At 39.5% G+C, this 14,223-nt stretch overlaps 1 protein-coding gene across 3 annotated transcripts in view; it reads right to left on the bottom strand.

The window, feature by feature from the left end:
* Window positions 1–8,348: 8,348 nt before the first annotated feature.
* The window catches only part of LOC145988496 (potassium channel subfamily K member 18-like), a 617,809-nt gene continuing 611,934 nt past the window's right edge, over window positions 8,349–14,223 (bottom strand). For all 3 annotated transcript variants that reach the window (XM_083123359.1, XM_083123360.1, XM_083123361.1), the window contains one exon: window positions 8,349–11,336. In XM_083123359.1, the coding sequence (XP_082979485.1) occupies window positions 10,291–11,336 (1,046 nt within the window). In that variant the 3' untranslated portion in view covers window positions 8,349–10,290. The remainder of the gene's footprint in view (window positions 11,337–14,223) is intronic.

Genomic DNA, 14,223 nt, shown 5'->3' with positions numbered 1-14,223 from the left:
GGCTCTTGTCCATTAGCAGACCAAGGTATCGCACCCTATTTGCATTTGGAATCTGGTTACCATGGAGTTGTAGATCTGGTTGGAACCGCGGTCTTCTTCGTGTGAAGAGCACTATCGAACTTTTATCTGCGTTCACTTGGATTCTTCACCTTGTCCATTCCTCGTAGGATCGAAGGTATCTTTGCATTAAAGTTTCACAGTAGTGAAGGTTCGTACTTGAGGTGAACACCACAATCTTCTGCATATACTGCCAAAGTTGTTTGTCTGTTGGTAGGCATATCTGCTGTGTACAATGCGTATAACAGAGGTGATTAGATAGAACCTTGTGGGCCCCTGCCATGATTGGTTGTGGCGTTGCCGTTGTTCCATTAAAACTGACTATGAATTTCTGTCCAGTCAGGAAAGAGTGAAGCATATGGAGCATCGGCAGTGAGAAACCTTGTCTGTGTAGTTTGTATATCAGGCCTTCATGCCATACCTTATCGAAAACTTTCTCTATATCCATGAAGACTCCCTGGGTGAAGAGTTTTCAGTTAAAGTTAACGGTTATATTATGTACGACCCTCAGCAATTGGGTCTCGGTGCCATGTTTTGGGTGAAATCCACGCTGCAATTTGGTAATATTGTTCTTTCTAGGACAATGTTTTGTAGTCTTCAATGAAACATGTTCAAATATCTTGGCCAGGTGTTTCAGCAGGCTGATTGGCCTATAGTTCCCCAAGAAGAGCAGACTTTCCCTCCTTTGAGTATGGGACAGATGCCAGCAATCTTTCACTGTTGTGGGTAGTAGTTGTACCTAATCATGGCGTTATATATTTTTGTAATATACACTAGACTTCAGCATGCATGTGGAGATGTATGCATGGGTGCCTATCAGTGTTAGAAGATGGGTAAAACATTTGAAAGATGGAAACACAAGCATCAAAGATCAGCCGTCTGCTGGCAAAGTTATGGGCACATCTTCTGGGATGCAGGGGGTTGCATTCTGGCTGAATTTCTTGAACCTGGAGAAACCATAAATGCTCGCTGTTATATCCGAACACTTTGCAAGCTCCATCGTGCAATGCAGGATAAACATCCTGGAAAGAAAGTCATCCTTCAACACTATAATGCACGCCCACACTGCTCAGTTCACTAGGGAGGAAATTGGGAAAATAGGGTGGGAACGTCTGTCTCATCCTCCCTACAGTCCCGACATTGCATCCTCTGGCTATCATCTGTTTGGTTTTGTCAGAGAACAGTTATGGAGGCCAACAATATCAGACGACAGAGGACTTACAGAAAGCAGTGCGTCCATGTCTGCGAGCAGCTGTAAGGGTATTTTCGAGCTTCCAGAAAGGTGGGATAATTGTGTGCAAAGAAATGGAGACTTAGTTGAAAAGTAAAGAAAAGTGTGTAGATTATGATGTATGTTTTTTCTTAAAACCAAAACTCTATTCATGAAAAATTGTTTACTTGAAGTTGTGACTACAACAAATATCCAATCACTCGGATGTTATTACTACTATGAACCTAAGCGAATATACAGGTTGGCTCAAAAAGTCACTTAACACCCCCGGTACAAGACCACTGCAGCGTGCAACATGGAAATGGTGATGACCAATCATTATCATGCCAAGGGGGAACCACATTGACGCCACCCGCGGGGTCGGCGGCCATCTTGATGTCCGCCATCTTGAATTCAACTTCAGAATTTTAAATGGGAAGGTGGTGATATGATATATCAAATCAGGCTAAAATTTCACAAGAAATGCAATGGTGAAGGTTTTTTCGACGTATCTTTAACCAGTAAAAAGTTATGACTGAATTCTTGTACCAATTTGCTCTTTTTCGAGGTGTTACAAAAATGCCTTAAAATTTGTTTAGTGCATCGGTAATGCATCGAGATCAAAGTGATATCTAGGGAGAGAAGTTCACATGCCATTGCACACGATTTTAATCAGATACATCCACGAAGAGCTGCACATTATGAATGGTTGTCGCGAACAATTACAGTATGACGCTTCCATTAAATGAAAAGTCCTTCACAGTGAGAAGGCTAATGTTTATGTTCATAAGGAAGTTCATAAACAGAATATGTGACCCTTGTCATCTGATAACTAACTTTGGACAGAAACTGCTTCACAACGTTCCCATAGTGTTCTGGTGTTCCTCCCTATTGAAAAAAACTCTGTAAAAAGTACCTTCTTCCATAAGCAAGGATGAAAAAACCTATTTATTTTACAAATCCAAGTAGCCCTAAGCATTTAAGGTTCCTTTGATGGAAAATTGACTAACCAATCGTGTTCCACACAGCATGCCACACCATTAATTTACCAGCACTAACCATTCAGCTTTGATCTGTCGAAAATTAGTTGTCAGGTAAAAAGCATCGAATATTCTGTTTATGAACTTCCTTATGAACATAAACATTAGCATTGTCACTGTGAAGGACTTTTCATTTAATGGAAGCGTCACACTGTAATTGTTCGCGACAACCATTCATAATGCACAGCTCTTCATGGATGTATCCGATTAAAATCTTGTGCAATGGCATGCGAACTTCTCTCCCTAGACATCACTTTCATCTCGATGCATTACCGATGCGCTAAACAAATTTTAAGGCATTTTTGTAACACCTCGAAAAGGAGCAAATTGGTACAAGAATTCAGTCATAACTTTTTTACTGGTTAAAGATATATATAAAAAAAAACTCCACCATTGCATTTCTCGTGAAATTCTAGCCTGATTTGATATATATCACCCCCTTCCCATTTAAATTTTTGAAGTTGAATTCAAGATGGCGGACATCAAGATGGCTGCCGACCGTGTGGGTGGCGTCAATGTGGTTCCACCTTGGCCATGCAACGATTGGTCATCGCCATTTTCACGTTCCATGCCGCAGTGGCCTTGTACTGGGGGTGTAAGTGACTTATTGAGCCACCCTATATATAATATATATATATATATATATATATATATATATATATATTAATAACTTATGTTTTGCGAGTATCTAGGTAACTCCTACGACGTTTTGGGATGCTCCTCACATTTAGGTTATGTATAAATCATAACCACGTCGAACTCTCCATACGTACAGGATATAGGATTGGTAAAAGGTGTGTGGTTAAAAAACAATAAAAATCTAAAACCCATTACAGGTGCACGGCAGACTACCATGCTGTTTCCCCGATTAGAAACTGCTCCTTGGAATGTTAAAACTTTAAAACTGTGAATAGGCACAGTCCACGTGTGCTGAATTACTCCAATGTTTCCTCGTAGAGCGTGAGGTCGGGCGCTTCCCCTCTCTTTCTCCTCTATTTCCCCTGAGTTCCCCCCATACCTCCTCCATTCCAGTTCACGTCATGTCCAGCATGAATTCTTCTTCCATTTGAGCTTGGCGTGCTACTTCCGGGGTTACGTTAAATCCTATTTTTACGTATTCCTTCCCATCTCATTTCTTGAACATCTTCCCCCACATCTCATCGATATTCCCATCATCCCCGTTTAATTTATTCTCTCTTCCCTTACATATATACGACCCTTGATATACATTCCTCCTTATAGGTTTTTCCTCTTCCCTAAGCACTTTCCGTTTGGCGATTACATGGCCTTCGTCGAGGATATGTTCGGAGAGCCCCGTCTTGAGAACCCCCTCCCTTCTATCCCTGTCATGCTCCCCCCACCGAACATTCGTGCTGCTTCCTGTTTGGCCCATACTATTCCATACACACCCTTGATCCCTCCCTCGTTTATTTCTCTCTCTTTTCTATCTTTCTTATACCCCATGAAATGCTTTTCTAAAGTTTTTGGAGCTTGCATCCCGCACCTTACACCATATCCTCTTACAAGTCTTTCGATTTTCTCCGATATTCCGGGAAAGTACGGAATGCCTATATATTTAAATTCCCCCCTCTTCATCTCTAACTTCTTCTTCCTTTCCTTTTCCATCTTTCTTCGGTTTATTCCTTTTCAATTCTTTCCCATATGTGACCTTAGCTTTACTTAAATTCCCTTTAACTCCTCCTCTCTGTATCCATTCCTCTTTCCTATTCTCATTATCCATTTGATTTCTTTACACAAATCAGCTTGGTTGTTACATAATCCGCAAGCCCGCAGGAAGAAGTTTTGAAATACATTATTCTATGTCCTGTTAGCATGGGCCGATTCTTTGTTGATATATAGGTCTCCCGATAATGCCTCATGATAAACACCTTTGTAAATTTTCTTTCCCTCTAGTTGAATTGCTAGGTTTAAGAAACTAATCTTATGGTCATCCATCTCTTCTTTAGTGAATTTTATCCTTTCCTCTTGTTCCCCTGTGGTTTCAAATAGTTTCTCTACCTCCTCCCCCTTCCCAATAACAAGGATATCATCTACGTATCTGCCGTAGAACTTAATTCCCCTCATTATGAGGCTAAGTGCTGTCTTTTCGATAAAATGTATAAATATACTCAAGACAATTCCTGAGACTGGGTTCCCCATTGCTAGCCCTTCTCTTTGAATGTACATCTTCCCGTTTCCCCAAAAACAGTTAAACCCCTTACACAGATTAAACCATCTAACGTACTCGCATGCCTCGACGACATCTATTCCCTTACTCATTAACCATCTTTGCAATGTGTCAGCTGCTTTTTCTCTAGGAACACTGGGGTATAAATTTACGACGTCAAAGCTCACAATGTGATCGGAGTTATTAACTTCAAGTTTTTCGATCTCTTCTTTGACGTCCATGGAATTCTTAATACTAAATTCTGTTTTTCCCCCCACTCTTTTAATATTTTTAACTAGGATTTTGGCAAGCCCATAACCTGGGTGGCTATACATTGGAATGATATAAAGAAGGGATTCCCTTCGACCTGAGTTTTTGGAATTCCAAAAGCGGTTGGGATTTTCCCCTTTTTACATCCCTCACGGGGTATAAGAAAGATAGTAAAGAGGAAGAAATAAACGAGGGAGGGATGAAGGGTGTGTATGGAATAGTATGCCTATTCACACTTTTAAAGTTTTAACATTCCAAGGAGCAGTTTCTAATCGGGGAAACAGCATGGTAGTCGGACGTGCACCTGTAATGGGTTTTAGATTTTTATTGTTTTTTAACCACACACCTTTTACCAATCCTATATCCTGTACCTATGGAGAGTTCGACGTGGTTATGATTTATACATAACCTAAATGTAAGCAGCCTGAGGAAGGGAGCAGTTGCGTCCCGAAACATCGCAGGAGTTACCTAGATACTCGTAAAAGGTAAGTTATTAATATATATATATATATTTAGTTTGTGAGTAATTTGCACAACTTTCATTATGGAAACCTAAGTGAAGGAACTGCATATTGTAAATTATTTTAAAAAAGAAAAAGGAGCACCTGTATATGCACAACCCTTGTGATTCAGGGGGCCTCCCTGATGGTGTTGTGGTAACATCATCACCTTGTAATCCAGGGGTCCTGGGTTCGATACCCGGTGGAGGCACATTTCACAGTGCTTTGGATCTCACTGTAAACTATAGGTCCAGTCCCAATTTGCCTATCTGTACATAAAGTGGACATGAAAGAACAAATAAATCAAACCTTGAGATTCATAAAAATCTTCACACAGCCTCATATGCAGGTATTCATAAGAGAAGCTGCTGTTAGAAAGCCTTAAAAAAATTTAAAGTAACATGTATTTTTTTTGCAGAAAATATTCCAATAAGCAAATAAATATATAAAAATAATAGTCTCTGTAATTAGTTTATAATGTCGCTACTAATATTGAGAATATTATGACTACAACTATTTAATCAATATAATTTCAAGAACCTTTAATCTACAGAATTTTTTTTACTTAAAAGGAACATTTTTTTTATTCTGATGAAATGTGATTCTTGGCTCTCCCTTAAAAAATATATCTGCGGACACCTTTGGCAAGATGCATGGGGTTGAGACTAGGGATATGCAGCCCATTCCTCGCAGAGTGCCAAAATGAGAAGAGGTATTGATTTGGATCGGTGTGGTCTAGCACGAAGTCGGCATTCCAAAACATCCCAGAGATGCTCTATGCGATTCAAATCAAGACTCTGCGCAGGCCAGTCCATTAGTGAGAGGTTGTTGTTGTCAAACCACTCCCCCACAAGTCCTGCAGTATGGACGGGTGCTCGGTCGTGTTGAAAGACACAATGGTCATCCCCGAACTGGTCTTCGATGGTAGGCAGCATGAAAACTGTTAAAATGTCAACATAAGCTTGTGCCGTGACATTGCCATGTAAAGCAACAAGGGGGCTAAGCCCCCTCCAGGAGAAACATGACCACACTGTAACCCCGTCACCTCCGAATTTCACTGTCTGCACTATACAGGCTGGCAGATGTCGTTCATCAGGCATTCGCCACACCCACACCCTACCATCGGATCACCACATTGTGTACTGTGAATCATCACTACACACAACGGTTTTCCACTGTTCTATGGTCCAGTTTCAACGCTCATTGCACCACACGAGGCGGCATTTGGCATTTGTCTGTGTGATGTTTGACTTATGGGCAGCTGCTCGTTCATGGAAATCAAGTTGCCTCACCTTGCGCCAAACAGTAATGGTGCTTGGAGTAGATCCTGATGCAGTTCGGAATTCCTGTGTGATGGTGGCGATGGATGATTGACGATAATGCTGTACGACCCTCTTCAACACTCAATGGTCTCTGGAGGTCAACATGGGAGGTTGGCCTGCACGCTTTTCGGTTGTACACATCCCTTCACTATAACATGGGAAACAGTGGACAGAGGGATGTTTAGGAGGGTGGAAATCTCACACACAGACTTCCTACACAAGTGGCACCCAACCAACTTATCACGTTGAAAGTCTGCGAGTTCCTCAGACAATCCCATACTGCTGTCTCACACTGGCTGCAGACTACTAAGTTCACTGACTATGTGTTCCACGCGGTAGATGGCAGTACTGTGTCGCCTTCTATGATAAACACACGTTATCATATCAGTGTGTTTACGGTGTGTCTGGATACTTTTGATCACATAGAGTAAGTCTCTGCACAAGTAGTGACACGAGAAGGCTCCACCAGTAAAAATGCTAGGGGGAGAGGTATTGCGTGAAAAGAGGGAAATCGAGTGCTGGTACCAGCCTTTGAGCAGCTTGTACTGCTTCGCTATGCACGGCGTTGCTCCAGAGGTAACTGAGACTGGAACTAATGTACCTCCTCCTCGTAAAATATATGGGTATTCTGCTGCTTACACTGGAAATATGAAACATACAGATATGCAAATACACACACACACAGGTATATAATGCAAATAGTACAAAATTGAAAGAAGCAACAAAGTATAGGACTACATCCAATTGTCAAAATCTTGATTGTGTAATGATAACATTGTAATTAGAGAGAGATGTGCCGAGAACACAGTATCTCTAAACAGAATCATTGCTGAACTATGTTCAATAAGAGTCATTCATGTAATTATACGAGACTGTAAATATGCATGTTATATATATATATATATATATATATATATATATATATATATATATATATATATAAAATCACATTTTAACTCACTTCCTGAAGCTACTCTGACTGGGCCATTTTCTCAACAGCATGCAATGTGTTGCCTTGGTCTGTTGGTCACTCATGTGCAGTTAATGCATTTGTATTCCAGTGTGTGCAGTTTGGTCTAAAAGCTCCCTCCCATAGGAGGCTTGCTTAATGTGAGAGTATACCATCAACGACATATTTGCAATCTCATGTCAGGTTTGGAATGAGTTATACTTTACTACAAAAGAGTACAAAAGCAAACACAATACATTCAGTGACGTTAATCTACACGTAAAACTGGTATTTTACATGCACACATAGTGTAGATAATGTAATCTATGTGGACCAAAAGACAATGCTGTAGAAGCGAAATAAAATTATGCTGTCTTTCAATTATTGAAGAAGTGCCTTATTACACTCTCGAATAATTTCATTCCAAGTAGCAAACACATTATATGAACTATTCCCATCATTGATGGGAAAGTTAGTTAGTTTTGCCTCATGATCATTACGTGCTTTTGTTCTACATGAGCAGTTAATGGTTGAAAGAGAATCTGGCAAATTTTTTCTTGCAAATATTAAAGTTTTCAGTTGGATGCACGACGTGATTGGTAAATGGCACTTTTAATTCAAAATAGCAGTGTAAATTAATTTTTAGCTTAGCCTACGTTGTGTATGTAGACTATGCTTAGATTACATGAAGGCAATGTGGACGTAGATATATATATGGCACATCACTCTAGACATTTCAATGCAATAGTTACCACTGCTTGAAACAAAGAGAGGTAATCATAGGTAAAAATTAAATATAAAACATTCGCAAGTAACATTGTATTATTGACAGTATTATGAACTACAATGTATGTTTTTTCTTTATGAAATGATTATTTACCAAAGACAATTTGCATCATCTGGTTATCAAGATTCATTTACTTTGACAACAGTAGCGAAAGATAATAGAAACTGACCAAGACACATGTAATAGTTAAATTACTTCTTCTGTGAATTGTATAATTCAAGAGGTTACCAATGTATGTCTTTATAAGAAATTGTTATCTTTGTTTTAAGAATCAGAAATTTTTGTGATATGTTCCCATAAGAGAGCGAAAATTTTATCTTCTAGCATAAGATACATTTATGAACATGGGATTTTCATTCAATAGTAGAAGACCTTGATGAATTATGAACTTTGACTCTGTGACAAAATAGTTATAGACTTGGAGCCACGTTTCCATGAGAACATACAAATTTCTGGGTATTTAAGAGTAGAAGTTCAGTATTTTGAGGTATGGTCTGCACTTCTGAACATGCAAAATTATATAGTTTGAGTATTATTAAAGTCACATTTCATTCATAAGAATTCACACAAGAGTGGTTAGTATTCTAACTAGATCACTTCCTCTTATTTGCACTAACCTTTCATTAGTAATTACTGTACAAACTTTTGATTTCAAAATTGTTCACGTTTGAAGGCCTCTTAATGAGAAATTAACACCTACGACACACCTTTACAATTTTTCACTACAGAAAAAATCGTGGAAACTTGTAATTAGAAAAGTTGCAAGATTTGTTTAAAAATTTTTATGCACATAGACTGCAGAAGCACCTGTTACTTTTCCCTTTATCTTAAAAAAAGATCGTTGTACACAACATCTAGTCACAGTTCTTGATTGTTTTTTTTTCCTTTAAAAAAAAGCAGAACTTTTTGTACATTATCTTTCATAGTTTTCTTTGGCGTTAGTTGCACTGAGTTGAAAAGCTGTAAACTATAAGTTTTTTTTTCAAAAGACTAGAAACGAATACTTTAGCTTATAAATAAAGTAAAGCTCACTTTACTAGTCATATACACTTCAGTGTTCAGTACAGTTAATTTTCACGAGTTGTTCTTGGAGAACTAGTTCATTGTTAAGATTTGTTTACAAAGAATAGGTAGGCTTACAACCAGGTACAGGATGAATTATAATAAAGAAACCAAACTCTTAAACGAGGTTTATATTTTAGAAAACAAAAGAATGATAATCTATGGCCCAAAATATAAACCTAATGCTATTAAAAAGTTTAACGTCTTGAGTAAACACAGTAATAAACAAGTTACGTGAATTTGCAAAAAGCAACTGACAAATCATAATTTGTACTTTCCTCCGATCAGGTTATTTGCATTAGTGAGGCTCAATAATGAAAACTATGAAAGGAACGGCCATAAAGAAAATCATAGCTGGAATTCTAACTCAGGACTCATTGTGTTAGAATGCGTTCTGTTAAACACTAATCCATGCATGCCAGCAGAAACACCTAATCTGTATAGGGTTTAGCCACTTATGAATGCCTTCAAATCGGAATCTGGTGGGAAACAGATTGAGATTCTCCTTAACTTCATTCAGGATATTTCACAAAATTATTTTGGAGAGGAAAAGCTCACAGAGATGAATAGTCTTTTCTGATATGACTCATTTCTACACTTTAAATTATTGCAAATTACCTCTTCAGAGAAATTTTAGGAAACATTACAAGACTCGTTCAGTTTATGCAGATTAGTTAGTAAAGAAATAAATGAGTTTATTTCGAGATTAAGAAGGATATTCATGACAATTCCTGACCTGTGCTATTAGAAACAATGAAGGCCGTTGCTTCCGATAATAGTGAAGAGCAATATTTTTCTTACAGTGGCATTGGAGAGTTGATTATGAGAGACAATGACGTCAGAAATTACTCAATGAACTAGTTTTTTGCAGAATGACTCTCATGTTCTAGTCAGTCATGGTTTTCAACACCCAAACTTATTTGTCTTCATTCGTTCTCCTTCTTCAGTATCCCAATATACAATGCGATCTCCTTGCATTTCGTGATCACCTCCTCTTGCACCAACGTGAAGGACATAGCTATAATGACTAGACCGAGAAGAAGGTAGGCGCAGCAGGCGACCAACTGAAGCTGCCCCCCTTGAGTGTTGGTCTTCTCAAAGGATTTGCCGGGCACAAGATCCCCGAAACCAATAGTGGACAGAGTTATGAAGCAGAAGTAGGCACCGTCTAGAAAAGTCCATTCTTCCCAAGCGGAGAAGATGCCAGCACCAAGGCATATGTAGCAGCTGAGAACTAGCAGAACAATGTAGACTGGTACTCGGGTCACCGGCTTTTCCATGGAGTCCGTTTCGGACATGGCTATTTTCACGGAATCTTCCAGCATCGGCATTGGGGTGGGCGGGCGAGGTCTGGGTGGTGTGGGGGGTCTGTGGGTCGGGGTCCTCCATATCAGTGGCACCCGGGATGGGGTATCGTGGGTATGGTTCGGCCTCACGACCTCCTCTCCTTGGCTCTCCTCATCCTCATCGTCATCTTCCTCCTCCTCCTCTTCTTCTTCTTGTCGCTCCGCTTCCGTGTTCCTCAGCTCTTCCAAGAGCTTGTTGGCACCTGGCTCAGCAACATCCTGAGCTATTGAGTATTCCACACACTCCGTCAACAGCTTACGCACTTCCGGTGACAGCGGCTTGGGCCTTCTCCTCGGTGTTGAACCAAGCGAGTTCTTTTTGGCTGGAGTCTCTCTGGATGGTTCCGCACTGTCTTCGCTCGTGGCACTTCCACTGAGGAGGGGCTCGGCCCCCATGGGGGTGGTGAGGAGCACCGCAGGGGTGTCGGCCTGAGTAGGAACTGGGGCTCCACGGTGCTGCATCTGACACAGGGCACAGCACATGTGAGAATAGGCGAACTCGAACGTGTGCGCCATGAGGCTTCCAAGGTTGGAGAGACATAGCAGCATGAGCGGCACACCCACTAATGCATACAGCATTGTCACCACCTTCCCGGCTGATGTTTTGGGGGCCAGGTTTCCATACCCTGCAAGAGAAGATAATTGCAGAACATAATGGAAAATGTAATGTACAGTGGGATCCATGAGTATTACCTTGCAAATTGTCCATCACCATGTTCGTGCACTTTATTTGACCCGATAAGAGCTTCAAGAATTAAAAGAAAACTCAAAACAAACTGTTGACAACTTCTTCACCAGCATACATAAAAATCCATCGCTTAAAAACACACAGGATGCAAGAGAAAAATTGATGAAAATAGTCATGGACAATTTGCACGGTAATTCTCATGGATCCCACTGTACTGTGAAGTTTTAATCATAAATGAGAAGTAGAGCAGTCCGATACATGTTCTGAAATTGTTCTTTACCACATTAATTAAGTCTGTCCTGTATATCTGGAATTCGAAAATTGAAATGAGAGACAACCAACGAAGCAGAGGATATTTTCTCCAACATCAGTGAAGGTGCATAAATACTACTAAGCAAATCGTCCATCACCATGTTGACTGGAATGTTTGCATGAAAAAAGATCCAACTTTCTCGGAGGAGATTTAAACTCGTGTCGTTTCGGATTCCAACCAGCGCTCTTACAATTTTTTAAGGAATACCCCTATGTGGTCGTATCCCCCAACATTCACCTTTTCCTCAACTTTCACACAAACCAATTTTTACCATATTCTCGGTTTTCTCAATACTGACAAATGCAAACATTCATGTCCTAGTCGGGATTCGAACCTGGGACCCCTGGCTTCATAGCCTGCTGGGCAGGAACAATAAATGCAACAACGAAAAGTTCAAAAGCTCTTTACCCCTAATTAAAAATAACATTCAGGTTACTGTAACTGTAAATTATAATTAAATTCATTGTGAGGCTTTCTTAGATTTGATTAAGAATGATTAGAAATTTTTCAACTCTGGAAAGAAAAGTTGCAAACATGCTACTATTTTGTAATGAATGGTCATATATTAATACGATTTTCATTTCAAAATAATTCAGTTTGCTGGTTTTCATCTGTGTTCGTGAAGTTACTTTTTAACAGTAACGGACGAAGTTACAGTTGCTTTCTTCTGGAAATTTTCTCCTCCATTCAATGATTATTAATTGCAATAAAATAAATATAGGAATACTAAGTTGTTTTATTTATGTTTCTGGTACATAATATTAAGTCTTCACATATTTATCTAATATGTAAATGGTGATCACACCACCCCACCATCGGCCATGATCAGGAAAATGTGGGGCCCTAACTCCACACGCTCTATACGCCTTCATGGCATCGTGCAAAGCACTTTACTATTTTTGCACACTGCCCGAGGTGTTCAGTCTTGGTTTACGGCACATGAAGATGAGCTTCAACACCTTTCATGGCCAGCGAAATCACAGGACCCCAATATTATTGAACCCCTGTGGTCGGTTTTAGAGGATTGAGTATGATGCAGATTTCCTCCACCCTCATCTGTGTAGCAACTCTGTGATGTCTTTCTGGAAGAATGGTACACTTCTCCAAATGTTATCTGACTGCCCTGAAAGATTTCTAAGGCCAGAAATCGTTAATTTGGCACCAGCAGAGAGTAGTCAACTGTACTACAGGCTCTCTACTAGGCGACAAACACTGTGGTGAAAGATTTACATTTTTGTTTATAACCTGAAGTCTGAAACTATATTCACCTAACATATTAATAGATAACAAAACTGAAAACTTAAGTGTCACGAATTATATTAGAGAATATGTGCGAGAAGAAGGTAGGTGTCAGAGCTCTCTTTTTCCTAGGAAGGAAGGGCCACGGGTTCAAATCCAAGGGTCTCCTATTTTTTTGTAGTAGTAGTAGTAAGTTTTCCATTGAGATACATTGAGTATGGAGTTTAGGAATTAAGTTGAACATTCTGAGATTTTCTCGTGTGTAGGGTGTCGGAACAATCACGTTGAAGAGCCCAGCAATAATCTACCACACTATCGACGATTGGGTACCAAAATGGATAGGGGGAGGGGGCAGGTGCAAGGACAGTTGAGTCTCCCTTAGTAGACATGGCTTATCATTAAGAGACCATTGTGTGGAGGCAAAAAGTGGGTGGTAAATGTCCTCTACACTCCTCCTAATCGCCACCATTGATCTGCTATCTTGTATCTGTGCCACCTGCTTTCAAATATTTCCTCCATCATCTCCTTTATATCATGGTGGGACCTCTCCCTTGTTTTCCATTAAAATCACCAAGATTATCTGCAAAACTGTCAAAGTGGATTTGGAGGAAATTTATGTTTATGCTCATATTAATTACAAAATATTTGAAGTTTGTCAGCAAGTTTTGCACCAGTTCTTCAGCAATCACAAACACGAAAACTATGAAGAAGTTCTTGACAACTCAGACATAACTGAATCATATAGAAGCTTCAAAAAGTTTGAGGCCCATCAAAGATCCCCGTTTTTGGTTTCTCAATACTCAGTCCATGAAAGGATCTATGGATGTAATTAAATAAACACTTGCTACCTTTATCCAAGACTTAACAAACTACTTCAAAATGCAAGATATGCTTCCTTTACAAAGTCAGTGATGTTTTTCTTTGTTTCTGCACAGAATATTCACCACAAATGCAGCACAATCCATCAGAATCATTTACGCAGCCTGCTCGTGAAGAATGCATGTTTCATTCCCCTCAACAATAGAAATAAAACAAAAATAAAGCAAATGAAGAAAAACTAACTTTTCTGTGCAATGGATGGACTAGAGAAATATTTTTATATTCTATAATAAAAGCCATGCCCTATTTCATGTCAACACCTACAGCTCTTATTAGGATAAACTTAAAATCGAAGGATATCAAGTATCTCAAGAACTAGACCCAACTTGGCAAATATGCTGTTTTTTTAGATTCAGCACAACCAAAATACCGTAAATTCGTTCAAAAATCTTTG

This window comes from Lepisma saccharinum, chromosome 6, assembly GCF_977018435.1.
Source record: "Lepisma saccharinum chromosome 6, izLepSacc3.1, whole genome shotgun sequence".
NCBI classification, from domain to species: Eukaryota; Metazoa; Arthropoda; class Insecta; order Zygentoma; family Lepismatidae; genus Lepisma; species Lepisma saccharinum.
This window is presented reverse-complemented; position numbering and strand designations above follow the sequence as displayed.